Consider the following 13080-nt stretch of genomic DNA (forward strand, 5'->3'; position numbering starts at 1 on the left):
TAGATTGTGGTGATGGTTGTATAATAATGTGAGTATATGAAAAATCATTGAATTATATACTTTAAAAGGGTAGATTGTATGGTGTGTGAATTATATCTCAGTAAAGCTGTTTTACAAAGGAATTAACTAGCACATATGAACCAAAGCCAGGGGAGTAACCTTGGGCCTGAACTGTGTGGGTATTTGATTAAGGGCCCAAAACACAAGAATGGATGGACAAGAATGTATTGACTTGGAAGTTCTCGCTTAGGACTTGGGATTTCATACCTTGGCAAGGACCCCAGGGAAAGGGGCAGACTCATTGCTAGTGTGGATCTAGAAGCTGGGAGAAAGCAGTGGCTTACTCTAAATGAAGGTGAAATGCATGGGTTGCTGAGGCAGATAGAAGAAAGGACTTGATAGTTCAGGGAACTAAAAATGCTGTTTGGATTTATTCTGAGAGGCCAGAAGACCCACTGAGGACTGTATTCCCTGGGAGGGCCCTCATGAGATGCTAGGTGCCAAGGCTGTCAGGCATGCACGGGGCAGAGGGGCACCAGCATCACTCAGCAATTCAACAGAGGCTTGCCTTGTCCTGGTCCTCAAAGGAGTACACTCTTGCTGCGCACAGGAATGATCCCATTGAACTACAAGCCATGACTGCTATCAGGGCTCTTTGGACTCCTTGTGTTCAGGGACCTCCAGGCAAGACAAGGAGCCTATAACTTGGCAGGGAAACTGACCCTGATTAGCAGGAAAAGTGTGAGATGTCTTCTCACAACTGTGTAGGGCTTCCCTGGTGACACAATGGTTGAGAGTTCGCCTGCCAATGCAAGGGACACAGGTTCGTGCCCTGGTCTGGGAAGATCCCACATGCCCCGGAGTGGCTAGGTCCGTGAGCCATGGCCACTGAGCCTGCGCGTCCGGAGCCTGTGCTCCGCAACGGAAGAGGCCACAACAGTGAGAGGCCCGCATACCGCAAAAAAACCAACCAAACAAAAAACTATGTAATGACACTGCCTTTCAGTTAGAGTAAAAGCTTACTAGATCCTACATAATCTGGCCCCCTGTTACTTTCTGACCTCCTTTGTTTCCCCCCCCCCTTGTTCATTCTACTGCAGTCACACTGGTCTTGCTGTTTAGTGAACACAGAAGTCACTGTCAGGTCTGAGGTCTTTCATCTAGCTTCATTAGATGGAAGGGGCAAGAAGACCAGCAGAAGGAACTTAAGTGGGAGTCAGAGCGTGAGGGAAAGTCTAGATAAATTGCCCTAATTGGTGTAGAGTTGATTGCTGAGCTGTACTTTTAACTCTGATTCCTAGCATGGCCTTCTCACCTATGGATTTCTCATCACTTTTTCCCACTTACTCATTGATTAGTGAGTGACCAATAAGAAATTATTTAATGAATTGAGAGAGAAGGTTGATACTTCCTGGAGAATCAACGAAGTTTCCATCTTTGATAATGATGGCTAATAATAGCAAACATTTTTTTTGAGGTATTGTGAAATGCTAAGACTTTTACAACGCTATCTCACTTAATCTTCATAAAATCTGTAAGAAGGTGCTATTATTATCCCCGTTTCACATATGAAGAAATAGTGGCTTAGAAAGGTGAATGCTTCTTGTAATTGGCCGGCTTTAAACACAGCTCTTTCTGAGTCTAAAATCTGTATTATTTTCTCAACAATTTGCTTCTCTTTAAGGGAAAGAGGTCATGATTACTGCCATTCATTTTTCCATTAACTCAATAAATACTCACTAAGAGTTTATTAAGTGCCAGGTCTTGGCTTAATTTTGCAGATACAATGGTGAACAAATAGGCAGGATCCTTGCCTTCATGAAGCTTATCGCCTAATAGTGTAGCAGGACCATCAATCAAAGGAATTCAGGGCTCGGTAGAGCAGCAGGCTTGTGCTGAGATTGAACACTTGCAAAGAGACTGACAAAGATTATCTCTGACCTGGAATCTATATTTGTGCACAGCTAACATGTAAAACCTTGGTTAAAGCATTGATCTTTTAGCCTCATCAGTTGTAAAATGGGTATAGTAATAGTAGATTTCTTGCCAAGGGGTTGTGATGTTAAATGAGAAAATGTGTGAAAGCTCTTGGCAAACTGTAAAATAGCAAGTATGGAAGGACTTAAAATTTTTTTCACCTGTTTTTTTTCATTTGCGATATAGTTGACATATTAGATTAGTTTCAGGTGTACAACAGAATGATTCCCTATTTGTATGCATTGCAAAATGATCACCACGGACTTTCCTTTATACTAAAAAAACTTCAAACATAAACTAGAAAGAATAGGACAAAAAACACTGAAAAATCCATAAACCAGCTTTAACAAGGACCAACTCATGGCCGATTGTGTTTCATCTCTAGCCATCACCCCATTCACCATATTTTGAGAAGCAACTCCTTGGCAACAGCATGTCTTTTTATCTATCTATCATCTATTTCAATACATATATCTCAAAGGAAGGGATTCTTTTAAAAAACATACCCACAAATACCATTATCACTCTTAAAAAACTAAAAACAAAATTGACAGTAATTCTTAATTTTATCAAATATCATAACTTGATTTAGTGGCCATATTTCTCTGACCTAAAAAATTTGAGATCAGTAGGTTTGAATCACTTTTTAGATAAGATTCATATATACTACAATTGTGTGAGATGTCATGTTTAATCTATAGGTCCCCCCTCTTTCTGGTTTTTTTTTGCCTTTTATTTCCCCCTGAAGAGATTGGGTCTTATGAAACAGTGGTTCTCAAACTTTAGTGTGCATCAGTATGCTTTAGAATCATCTGGAGAACTTGTTAAACGCACAGATTGATGTGTCCTGTCCCCAGACATTCTGAGTATTGAATTTCTAACAAGTTCCCGGGTCATGCTCATGCTGCTGGTCTGGGACGACACTTTGAGAGCCACAGTAGGGATTTCTCTAACTGTATCCCTTGGTGAGGTGTCCTTCAACACGTTCATCTTCCATTTTCCTGTTAAGGGAAGCTTATTGAATTGCCTGCATTACAGCATAATGATTTAAAACTCAGGGTTTGAAGGTATGTGTTAGAGACGCAGTGTGGCTGGGTTTAAATCTCGTCTTTTGACATTTATTTGCCTTGTGACCTTGGGCAGATCACTTAATTGTTCTGTGCACTCAACATTCAGGGTCCTCGTGAGGATTAAATGAGATTTCAAAAAATAAAGTGCTCACCTAGTGTATTGCCTGGCACACAACAAATGCTCAATAAACTCGATTATAATTTTTTCAACCTAAAAATAATAATGGGGCGCACAGGCTGCGGAAGGCCAAGACTTTTTGGGTTTTCTTGTTTTCACGTCAGGAGAGCCAAGGAGGAAGGCTCTAAAGGAGAGGTACCTGGAGAGAGGTGGAAAGAGGGCAACTCTTAGGGACACTGAAGTCAGCCTAGGGCTTGGCCCCTTTAAGGAGGGCGGGGCCACGTGACCCAAAGGGTCACATGGCTAGTGGGAAAACATGGCTGCGCCCGCGCTAGGGCCGGCTGGAGGACGAGGCGCCGGGCTCGGTCTCGTTCTCTCTTTGCCTCTGGTCTTGCTGCTGGGCCGGGCGGCGGGGGGCGAAGAGGTCGGGGCCGAGGCGGGCGCGGCGTCCCTCGCGGGCTCGTGCGGTTGTGGCACTCCCCAGCGGCCCGGGGCCCATGGCAGCTCGGCGGCCGCGCACCGATACTCGCGGGAGGCGAACGCCCCAGGCTCGGTAGCCGGAGAGCGACCGTTCCCGCCCACCAAGGTGCTCTCTTGGTTCCTTAACGACGGGTGGGGGGCGCCGGGTTCCTCGACAGGGTTGGGATGGGTAAGGCCAGGGGTTGGAGGAAGGCAAGTAAAGATTATCATTACATTGCCAAATCGCGCACTTGCAGATCCAGTTTGTTGAGAAGTTCTTCCGCCCTCCGAAACGGGTGGGTCTTGGGGCTCTGCGTAATGCTGAGCATTAGGGAGTTTGGTTTGAGGACAGTTGTCTTTCCTTTTCTTACCTCTTATCTCCTGCTTCCTCGTTCTTGCACCCTGTGTTTTTGATGAGGTTCTCAGAATTTTAAGTCAGATAGATGTGGGTTTAAGTCCTGCGTTCCTCTCATTGATTGTGAAGGAATCAGGACACTGGGTGTCAGTGTCTCTAACCTTGTTGTTTACTTATCAGTAGTCTCTGACAGTAGACTCTGCTTCTTGACGACAAGGACTTGTTTTATTTATTCTGCTATTCCTAGCACTTTAGTACATGGGAAAGACTAAGTAAACAGTAGTTGTTTTATTACTATCGTTTATCTATACCTTGCACAGTGCCTGAATGTTTTATGTGCTAGGATATGTAAATAATAACATTAATAATAACTATTATTTAGTTCTTAGTTAAAACAAAAAATCAGTAACTGTTCCTTAGTTCTTACCATTCCAGGTATTTTGCATATTGGTATGGTTGTGAAAACAACTTAGATCTGCTGACTCCCAAAGTTCTTCTTGAATACTAGTACACCCTTTCCAGCTTTTTCTGTCCAAGTTTTTTTTTTTTCCTGTGGGTTAATTCTGACCAATTTTCAGTTCTTAGGTGAGAGGTAACATCCTCCTGCAGGCCTTACCTGACCTCTTTCCTTCCTTCCCCTTCAGTATTTCCATATGCTGCCGCAGTTGTACCTGTTTGCTCTGACATAACCATTACTGAAGATATTTGTCTGTTGGTGTCTCTCCCCAGCTAGGTTGTGAGAGGGAGGGGAGTCAGGACTATAATTTTGTGACTTGGGTATAGAGTGTTAGGAGGTTGGTAGCTGGACTTCTCATTGTTTCTCCATCCTGTATAATCACTGGCCTTTAAAATGTTTCCTGTTGTTCCTCAGAGGATTCCCTGCATTATTAGTGTTTATCTTTTGTGTTGTGGGGAGCCTTGGTTACAGTTGTAGTGTGTGTTGGCCATACTTGATTTTAGTTCCTCTATAACTTGAATGGTAATTGATAATCAGTTTCTCCCTCCTCCTGCAGGGAAAGCCCTCTGGTTATCTGCTTTGTAACTAACAGGGGCGCTGTCTTATTTGCATGTACATTGGTCTGTGTCAAACTTTTGCTGAGAACCTTCTGGCCAGTACTGAACATTCCTCATTTTAAATGCTCCAATGTCCTATTGATTCCAGAATCTGATGTACGTATCATTATAAGATATCCATTTTTCATCCCTTTAGAGTGGGTTCACGTCCGGACTGAGTATTGTGTGGGTCATCTTTGGCCATATCTTGCATTCATTTTATAAAGGGAAAAATATATAATTAATTAACTTATATTTTGTATATGTGCATTTATTTTATGTTTGTCTTCCCTTGCACTCAGTTTCTATAATGTTTGGCAGCATCCCAAGTTATTAGTAAACTAGCAGTTGTTGAGAACACAGCTCACAAGCCTTCAAGGACTCTTAAACTTAATGCTTGAACCTGAAGTAGACTTCTTATCAAGACAAAGGAATTCCTAGGAGGCTGTTCTTTGTCTCTCTGTTTTCCTTGGTTTCAGATGTTTTAGTTCATGTGCAGATGACTTTGGTCTAATTCTGACACTTAGCCATTTATTCTGAATTCAGGAAGTCCAATATTATGTGAGATACATGGTCGTAGTGATAACCTTTTATTTTCTTAATTTTCTTTCTTTTTTTAAATAAAAGGATTATTTTTTTGAGCAGTTTTAGGTTCACAACAAAATTGAGAGGAAGGTAAAGAGATTTCCCATATACCTACTGCCCCAACACAGGCATAGCCTTGCCCATTATCAAGATCCTCCACCACAGTGGTACATTTGTTACAATTGATAAACCTACACCGACATATCATAATCACCCAAAGTCTGTGCAGTTGACCCTTGAAAAACATGTGGGTTAGGGGCACTGGCCCCCTGCGTGGTCAAAAATCCTAGTATAACTTTACAGTTGGCCTTCCATACCTGTGGTTCTGCATTCCAGGATTCAACAAAGTGCAGGTCATGTAGTACTGAAGTATGTATCTATTGAAAAAATCTATGTATAAGTTGACCCTCGCAGTTCAAATCCGTGTTGTTCAGGAGTCAACTGTAATTTACATTAGGGTTCACTGTTGGTGTTGAACATTTTATGGGTTTGGATGAATGTACAGCGACATACGTCCATCACTATAGTATCATACAGAATATTTTTATTGCCCTAAGAATCTTCTGTGCTCTGCCTCTTCATCCCTCTCCCTCCTCCCAAGTGGCCACCACTGATCTTTTTACTGTCTCCGTAAGTTTTGCCTTTTCCAGAATGTCTTATAGTTGGAATCATATAGTATGTAGGCTCTTCAGATTGGCTTCCTTCACTTAGTAATATTCATTTAAGTTTCCTATGTGTCTTTTCATAGCTTGATAGTTCATTTATTTTTCATGCTGAATAATAATGTATTGTCTGGATGTACCACAGTTTATCCATTCACCTACTGAGAGGCATCTTGCTTGTTTCTGAGTTTTGGCAATTATGAATAAAGCTGCTATAAAAATCTGGGTGCAGGTTTTTTGTGTGGACATAAAATTTTCAACACCTTTGAGTAAATACCAAGGAATGTGATTGTTGGATCATATAGCAAGAGTATGCTTAGTTTTGTAAGAAACCACCAAACTGTCTTCCAAAGCGGCTGTACCGTTGTGCATTCCTACTAGCAAGGCATGAGAATTCCTGTTGCTCCACACCCTTGTCAGCATTTGGTGTTGTCAGTGTTTCAGATTTTGGCCATTCTAAGGTATGTAATGGTATGTTGTTTTAATTTTGCATTTTTTGGTTGACATACTGAGCATCTTTGCCACCTGTATATCTTCTTTGGAAGGTCCTTGGCCCATTTTTAATTGTATTATTTGTTTTCTTATTGTTGAGTTTTAAGAATTGTTTATTTTGGATAACAGTCCTTTATCAGATGTGTCATCAGCAACTATTTTCTCCCAGTCTGTTGCTTGTCTTCTCAATCTCTTGACATTGTCTTTTGAAGAGTGGTCTCTGTCTAGATTCTTTTTTTTTTTTTTTTTGCACGTGGATGTCCAGTTGTACCAGCATTTGTTGAAGAGACTGCCTTAGCTCCATTGTATTGTCTTTGCTCCTTTGTCAAAGATCATTTGATTTTATTTATGGAGGTCTATTTCTGGTCCCTCTCCGCTGTTCCATTAATATGTTTGGGTGTTCTTTAACTAATACATGTCTTGGCTACTGTAGTTTTATAGTAAGTTGCATAGTGTCTTTCCTCCAACTTCGTTTTTCTCATCAATATTGTGTTGGTTCTTCTGGGTCTTTTGCCTCTCCATATAAACTTGAGTATCGTATTGTTCATATTGATCAAATAACTTGCTGGGATTTGGATTGAGGTTGTACTGAATCTATTTTTGTTTTCCGTTTATTTAGTTTAATTCAATAAATACTTATTTGGTACACGTATTATATAAGACTCTGTCCTGTGTTCTGGGCTTATAGAAAAGAAAGACCTATGCCCTACCCTCAAGGCATTGACTTGTTGGTAGACCTCTCTCTCTCTCTCTCTGTCTCTCTCTGTCTCTCTGTCTGTCTGTCTGTCTGTCTCTCTCTCTCACTCTCTCTCTCTCACACACACACACACACACACGCACACAATCACAGTTATATGCAAGCATCATTTTTCTATAGTGACAGTCCTATAGGAGGAGTATGTACAAAGCACTTGGAGAAGAAGAAAGGATTCTTGTTTCCTGGACAAGTCAGGAAGTGCTCAAAGAAAAGACCACATTAGGCTAGGCCTTGGAGGAGACATTTTCAGGAGTTAGGGATGGAAGGGCAGATTGAAGGACATTGCGAGAAGGAGAATAGCATGGGTACAAATGAAGCATTGTACAAGTGCATGGTGTGTTCTGGGATATGTAAGTAGTTTAAGGTTTCTGGGGGTGACATTTTCACCCTTTTTAATGTAACACTTTTTAGGTGTGAGTCTTTTTTAAAAAATATTTTAATCAATTTAATGAACACTTGCCAAGTGCTATTTACAGAGAAGTAAATAGCACTGGGCTTTACCCTCAAGGAATTTAGGTTTCACCAGAAAGTTATGGCAGTAAGAATTGTCTGGGAAACAATATAGATATTTTCAAATTTTACTTAACTTCCCTCTGGTTAAAAACTATACAATGCTCCTTGAGAAAACTCTTCTAACAATGTTCTGTACAGCTTATTATTTTATAAAAAGGTATCAAAATGTTTTAATCTCCATGTATCTTTTAAAAGAGTTGTTTGAAAAGGCATTGAAGATCATGAGACAATAAAATTGTACGTGGTATCTCTGTATATGTGGGTAAAGTCAGTCAGTTTCCTGTCTGAGGATGGTTTCATCGGGTAATGCTTACCCAGGTGTCAAGACACGATTGAATACCATCTCTTCTATGACCCCTTTCCTCCAGGAAGAAGTGGTGTTTCTATCCTCTAAATTCTCATAGCATTTTGTCAATGTCTGATGGAAACTTGTATATTTTCTGTAAAGTAGTGTTATTTGTGTAATTGTCTGATATCTCTTTCTACACGGGAAGCAATTTTTTAGACCTGTTTTAATGTCTGTATCCTCCAAGCGCTTTACACATTTAGGCATCGTGTAACAATTTCTGGAATGATCTTTTACCTTTTTTTGTTGGTTACAATATTGAGAAACTGCCAGGGGAATTAAGGGTATGAGTTACTTTTTAAAGAAACCTTTGGAAAGCAGTCTTTTTGCTGTATCTTATCCTCTCCAGGATCCTGTGAGATATTATCCCCCACTTTACAGATGTGACAACTGAGGCTGAATAGAATCATGAAATCCCTGGGCTTGAAGGAACTTTAATGCCATTTCATCTATGATTAGTGTCAGTAGAGTGACAGGATGATATAGGTAGGTAAGCCCTGCATAGATAGATAAGACAGCAGCTTGTGGGCAGATCCAGGGAGCTTGCGTCTCTTGTTATTCACCCAGCTTTCTGCGGAGCCTTTACCTTTTTACTTAGGTTTGAGGAGAGGAAAGAAGGAAAAAGGAGAAGTGCTACACAAAAGAGTTGCCTGTAAACTTATTTCATTTTTGTGTGTAAAACAAAAGTCCCACAGAAGCAAGTGAAAGAAGAGATTCTTAAAACTAGCTTAGTAGGCTGATAAAGAAGTGTGGGTAGGGACGTTTATGGGCTCTCATGGCTGGGCAGTTCACGTGCAGATATGGTCCCAGACACAGCTGGATGCAGGGCCTCAGGCAGCATCTCCAGATCTCTCTTTTTGGCTCTCTCGGCAGCTCCTCTTTCTTCTATGTTGGCTTCATTTTTAGGTAGTATTCCTTCTAATGATCAAAGAGCTGGAAGAGAAAGAGTTTTCTTTCCCTCATAGCTCCAGCAAAAGTTCTGAGATTAACTTTGATTGGGTCGTGGGCCTATCCCTGATTACATCTCTGTGGTCAAAAGAATGTGGTAATTGGCTAGGCCTGAGTCATGGGGCAGGGGCGGGGTGTGTGTGTGGCGGGGGGGAGTGGGGGGCATGCAGCAGTGTCATCCAGCTCCACCTGAGACATGTACTTAGTTGAAGAAGTGGTTTTCAAAGAGATGTCACTTGCTCTTACAAGAACAGGAGGGAATGGGTGCCAGGTGGGCAAAAATCATAGATGTCCACTGCACCTGGCCAGAGTGTGTAGCTCAGATATGGTCCTAGTGATAAGAGAGTTGCTTTGACTCACCTGTCCTTTTGGCTTGCTTGGCAGTGGCAGAAACTGATGTGCCAGAAGGGGTTTTAACTTACCTCCAAGGACGAATGGATTGTTTGAATCTGGACCTTCATGAAGGTCCACACTGATCAAAACGGTTCTTTGTATTTGGTTTAGGAGTGTGAGACCTGATGCTCTGGATTTCACTAGAACGACATTCTACATTTGTAGGACAGAGACTTCATCAGTGAAAATTGGGAATTATGATACAGTCAGAGCCATGCAGGCTATTTTTATCTATAGCCTCCAGAATGGAAACTTGGCTTATTCATTGCTGGCTATCTCTGATGGTTAATGAAAGAAAAAAAATTAGGCCTGGAGTCCACAGTGGAAGTTGTGATTTTATTAGCATTGTTGGTGCTCACCTTGAGGGAGAGTGGGATGAAAAACAGATAATTGTAAAACTTCATTGGGAACAATGGGCATAGTTTCCTATAGGCCTTGTGTTTGCACCTTGGGATGAACAGCCGTTCTGAGAAAAGGACCTACTTGTCTGCTGCTGGAAAGCTTTTTTTTTTCTTAAAGTCCTTTAGGAAATATGAAACCTTTTATTAGATCATTTTAATAATCATTTTAAGCTTTCGTCTGCAGGCTTCTATTTTTCTTCTTCTTTGCAGAGCTGCTTGAAATTCTGACTTCTCATCTCGATTGAGGAATCTTGTGTCCCAGATGCTTGGAGAATAATGAGAATAATGTGGGAACCTAGTTCAGTCTTTGAGCAGAGTCTCTTAAACAGGTTTCACTGTGATGCAGGCATGCTATCCATGTCTGGGATGGTGTTATAAAAGAAAGAGAATTTTTATAATTAGGAATAATTCAACTGATACATTTTTCATTGTATCCGTGATGTCACTCTTTCAGTCAACGAAGTTTCTTCATCCATCCATCCCCCCCACTCCCTTCCTTCCTTCCTTCCTTCCTTCCTTCTTTCCTTACTTGCCGTGCACCGTACTAGGAGCTGGGGACATAGAAGTGAAAACTTTATTTCTGGTCCCCAAGGAGCCTGGGATCTAGGGCAGGTAAAAACAAGCCATTAAAGTATGTACAGTGTGTGTCGGTTGTTTAGAGAGGTGTTTATCAGAGGATCCCAAATGAGGGGGATATGCCCAGCCAGCAGAGGGAAATGTAGGCAGGAAAGGCCTTCTGTAGGAGGTGATCGTTGAGCATTGATGTTATTCACAAGAGATGAAGTGCAGGTGGAGTACAGGGTGAGAGAGGTGGGGAGAGATTAGGCTCTGATGCTGAGATATTTAACCCTCAAAGGTGCTGGGGATCCCTGAAGAATTTAAGTAGGAAAGAGGTATAATCAGATTGACACTTTATTGTTTGTTATTTTGAATAGAGTACATGGTTTTAAAATTACAAAAAAAATTCTGTAGAAGGGTGTATAGTGAAAAATTTTCCACTTTCGTAATAACCTTCCCCTCAGACAACCACTGCATGAGTTTCTTGAATACCTTCCCAGAGCCGTGTTCTGCAAATGTAAGCAAATACAAAAAAATATGTGAATCTATGTTCTCCTGCCCACCTCCTTTTCATGCAAATGATAACACACCATGCTTTCTAGGGTGCACCTTGCTTTGTTCACTTTGCTCTTCATCGTGGTGAGATCTCTCCATATCAATATATTAAAAGTGTTTTTTATTCCTGGTGTTTTCCTTCTTTTCCTTTTCTTATGGCTGCCTAATTTTCCATTTTATGGGTGGCCCACAATTTAGTTAATCATTCCAATATTGAAAAATATTTAGGTTGTTTCCAGTCTTTTTCTGTTCCAAGCAGAGCCTCAGTAAGTTGTGTGGGATACAGAAGACAGATATTTTGAAAAGTTCAGTAGGGGCTTAAATACTTGTATGAATGATTGAAAGGAAGGTTGATGGCTTAGAGAGGAGCCGGGAGAAATGTGAAGGGATGAGACTGGAGGCAAGGAGACAATTGTGAGGCTACAGCATTAATCGAGGAAAAGAAAAGGGGAGAGGACAGAGGGATATATATTTAGGATACCCAGTAAAACTGGATGACTGCTGTAATGTTGGATTTCCCAAGTGATGCTGAGGATGGACCTGTGTTTCTTAACTGAAAATTTTCGGTGTGATCCTCAGATCTTATGTTTAGTGCTAGGAAAACATGTGAACAAAGCAGCCTCGGTTGCTACCCTCTTGGTGTTTAGAGGTTATGTGAAACAGTAGATAGGAACAATTAGAGTTTTAATAAGGTATTAAATAAGGACAAGACATGGTCCTCTAGTAAACCTTTTAGATTTTCCATTTCAATGATTTGTCTTTTCCATTATCATTGGGAACCTAGATTCACTCAGTGGGTTTTTTAATATATTATATATGGGGACTTCCCTGGTGGTCCAGTGGTTAAGACTGCGCTTCTACTGCAGGGGGCGCGGGTTGCCTTGGTCGGGGAACTAAGATCCCACATGCCGTGTGGCCAAAAAAAAAAAAAAAAGTTAAAAAAAAAATATTGTATTTGGCATTTTTATATTTGCTTTTAAAAATAATTTAAAAGAAATATGGACATAATAAAGGACAAAAATGCACAAATGTATAAAGAAGTGGAATATTCTCCCTGCCTCTGCACTGCAGCCATTAGCAGCTTGGTGACTGTTGCTCCAGACCTGTTTCCATGGCGTGTGCAGATGTGTATTATGTAGTGTTTTTCCTAAAGAAATCACTACCCTAAAGAATTTTCACTTCTTTTTGTGACTAATCATTCATTGGAGTACGCCATGATTTTACTTACTTCACAGTGGCTTTTGTGGCGGAGGTTGGCTCGCTGTTGGGTGCTTACTGTGTGCTGGCGCTCTACACTTGACCCAGGTTCACTCTGGCGGTGACGGCCTGACTTCCCGTGTTTCCCCTTTTGCTGCAGATGGTCCCCATCCCTGCCGGAGTATTTACAATGGGCACAGATGATCCTCAGATAAAGCAGGATGGGGAAGCACCTGCGAGGAGAGTTGCTATTGATGCCTTTTACATGGATGCCTATGAAGTCAGTAATGCTGAATTTGAGAAGTTTGTGAACTCAACTGGCTATTTGACAGAGGTAATGGGGTTGGAATGGGGAGGAAGAACTTTATCAGTTGACCGCTTTTTCCTATGTGCCCAGTGCTGTGACAGGCATTTTCTGTATATTTCATGTAATTTTTGTTCTCATAGCAACCCAGTGAGGCAGCTTAGTTTTCAGGTGGCAAACTGGGGATTAGCAAAGTGATTTGCCCCGAGTCCCACAGCTGGTTAGTGGCGGAGCTGGGATTCAGGCCTGGCCAGTGTGACCCCAGGAGCTGTCTTCTTAACCGTTATGCTCTAGTGTGTCAGTGCTTTAATCTTCCAAAGAGCGTCACTGTCCTCTC

The 13080-nt window shown here is 41.4% G+C and overlaps 1 protein-coding gene across 3 annotated transcripts in view; it reads left to right on the forward strand.

Annotated features, from left to right (window-relative positions):
* The first annotated feature begins 3471 nt into the window (after positions 1-3471).
* The window catches only part of SUMF1 (sulfatase modifying factor 1), a 112717-nt gene continuing 103108 nt past the window's right edge, over positions 3472-13080 (forward strand). For 2 of the 3 annotated variants that reach the window (XM_030867776.2, XM_030867778.3), the window contains exons 1-2: positions 3472-3751; positions 12600-12773. In XM_030867776.2, the coding sequence (XP_030723636.1) occupies positions 3482-3751; positions 12600-12773 (444 nt within the window). In that variant the 5' untranslated portion in view covers positions 3472-3481. The remainder of the gene's footprint in view (positions 3752-12599; positions 12774-13080) is intronic. The other variant, XM_030867779.3, reaches the window with a different exon arrangement.

Source organism: Globicephala melas, chromosome 11 (genome assembly GCF_963455315.2).
Source record: "Globicephala melas chromosome 11, mGloMel1.2, whole genome shotgun sequence".
NCBI classification, from domain to species: Eukaryota; Metazoa; Chordata; class Mammalia; order Artiodactyla; family Delphinidae; genus Globicephala; species Globicephala melas.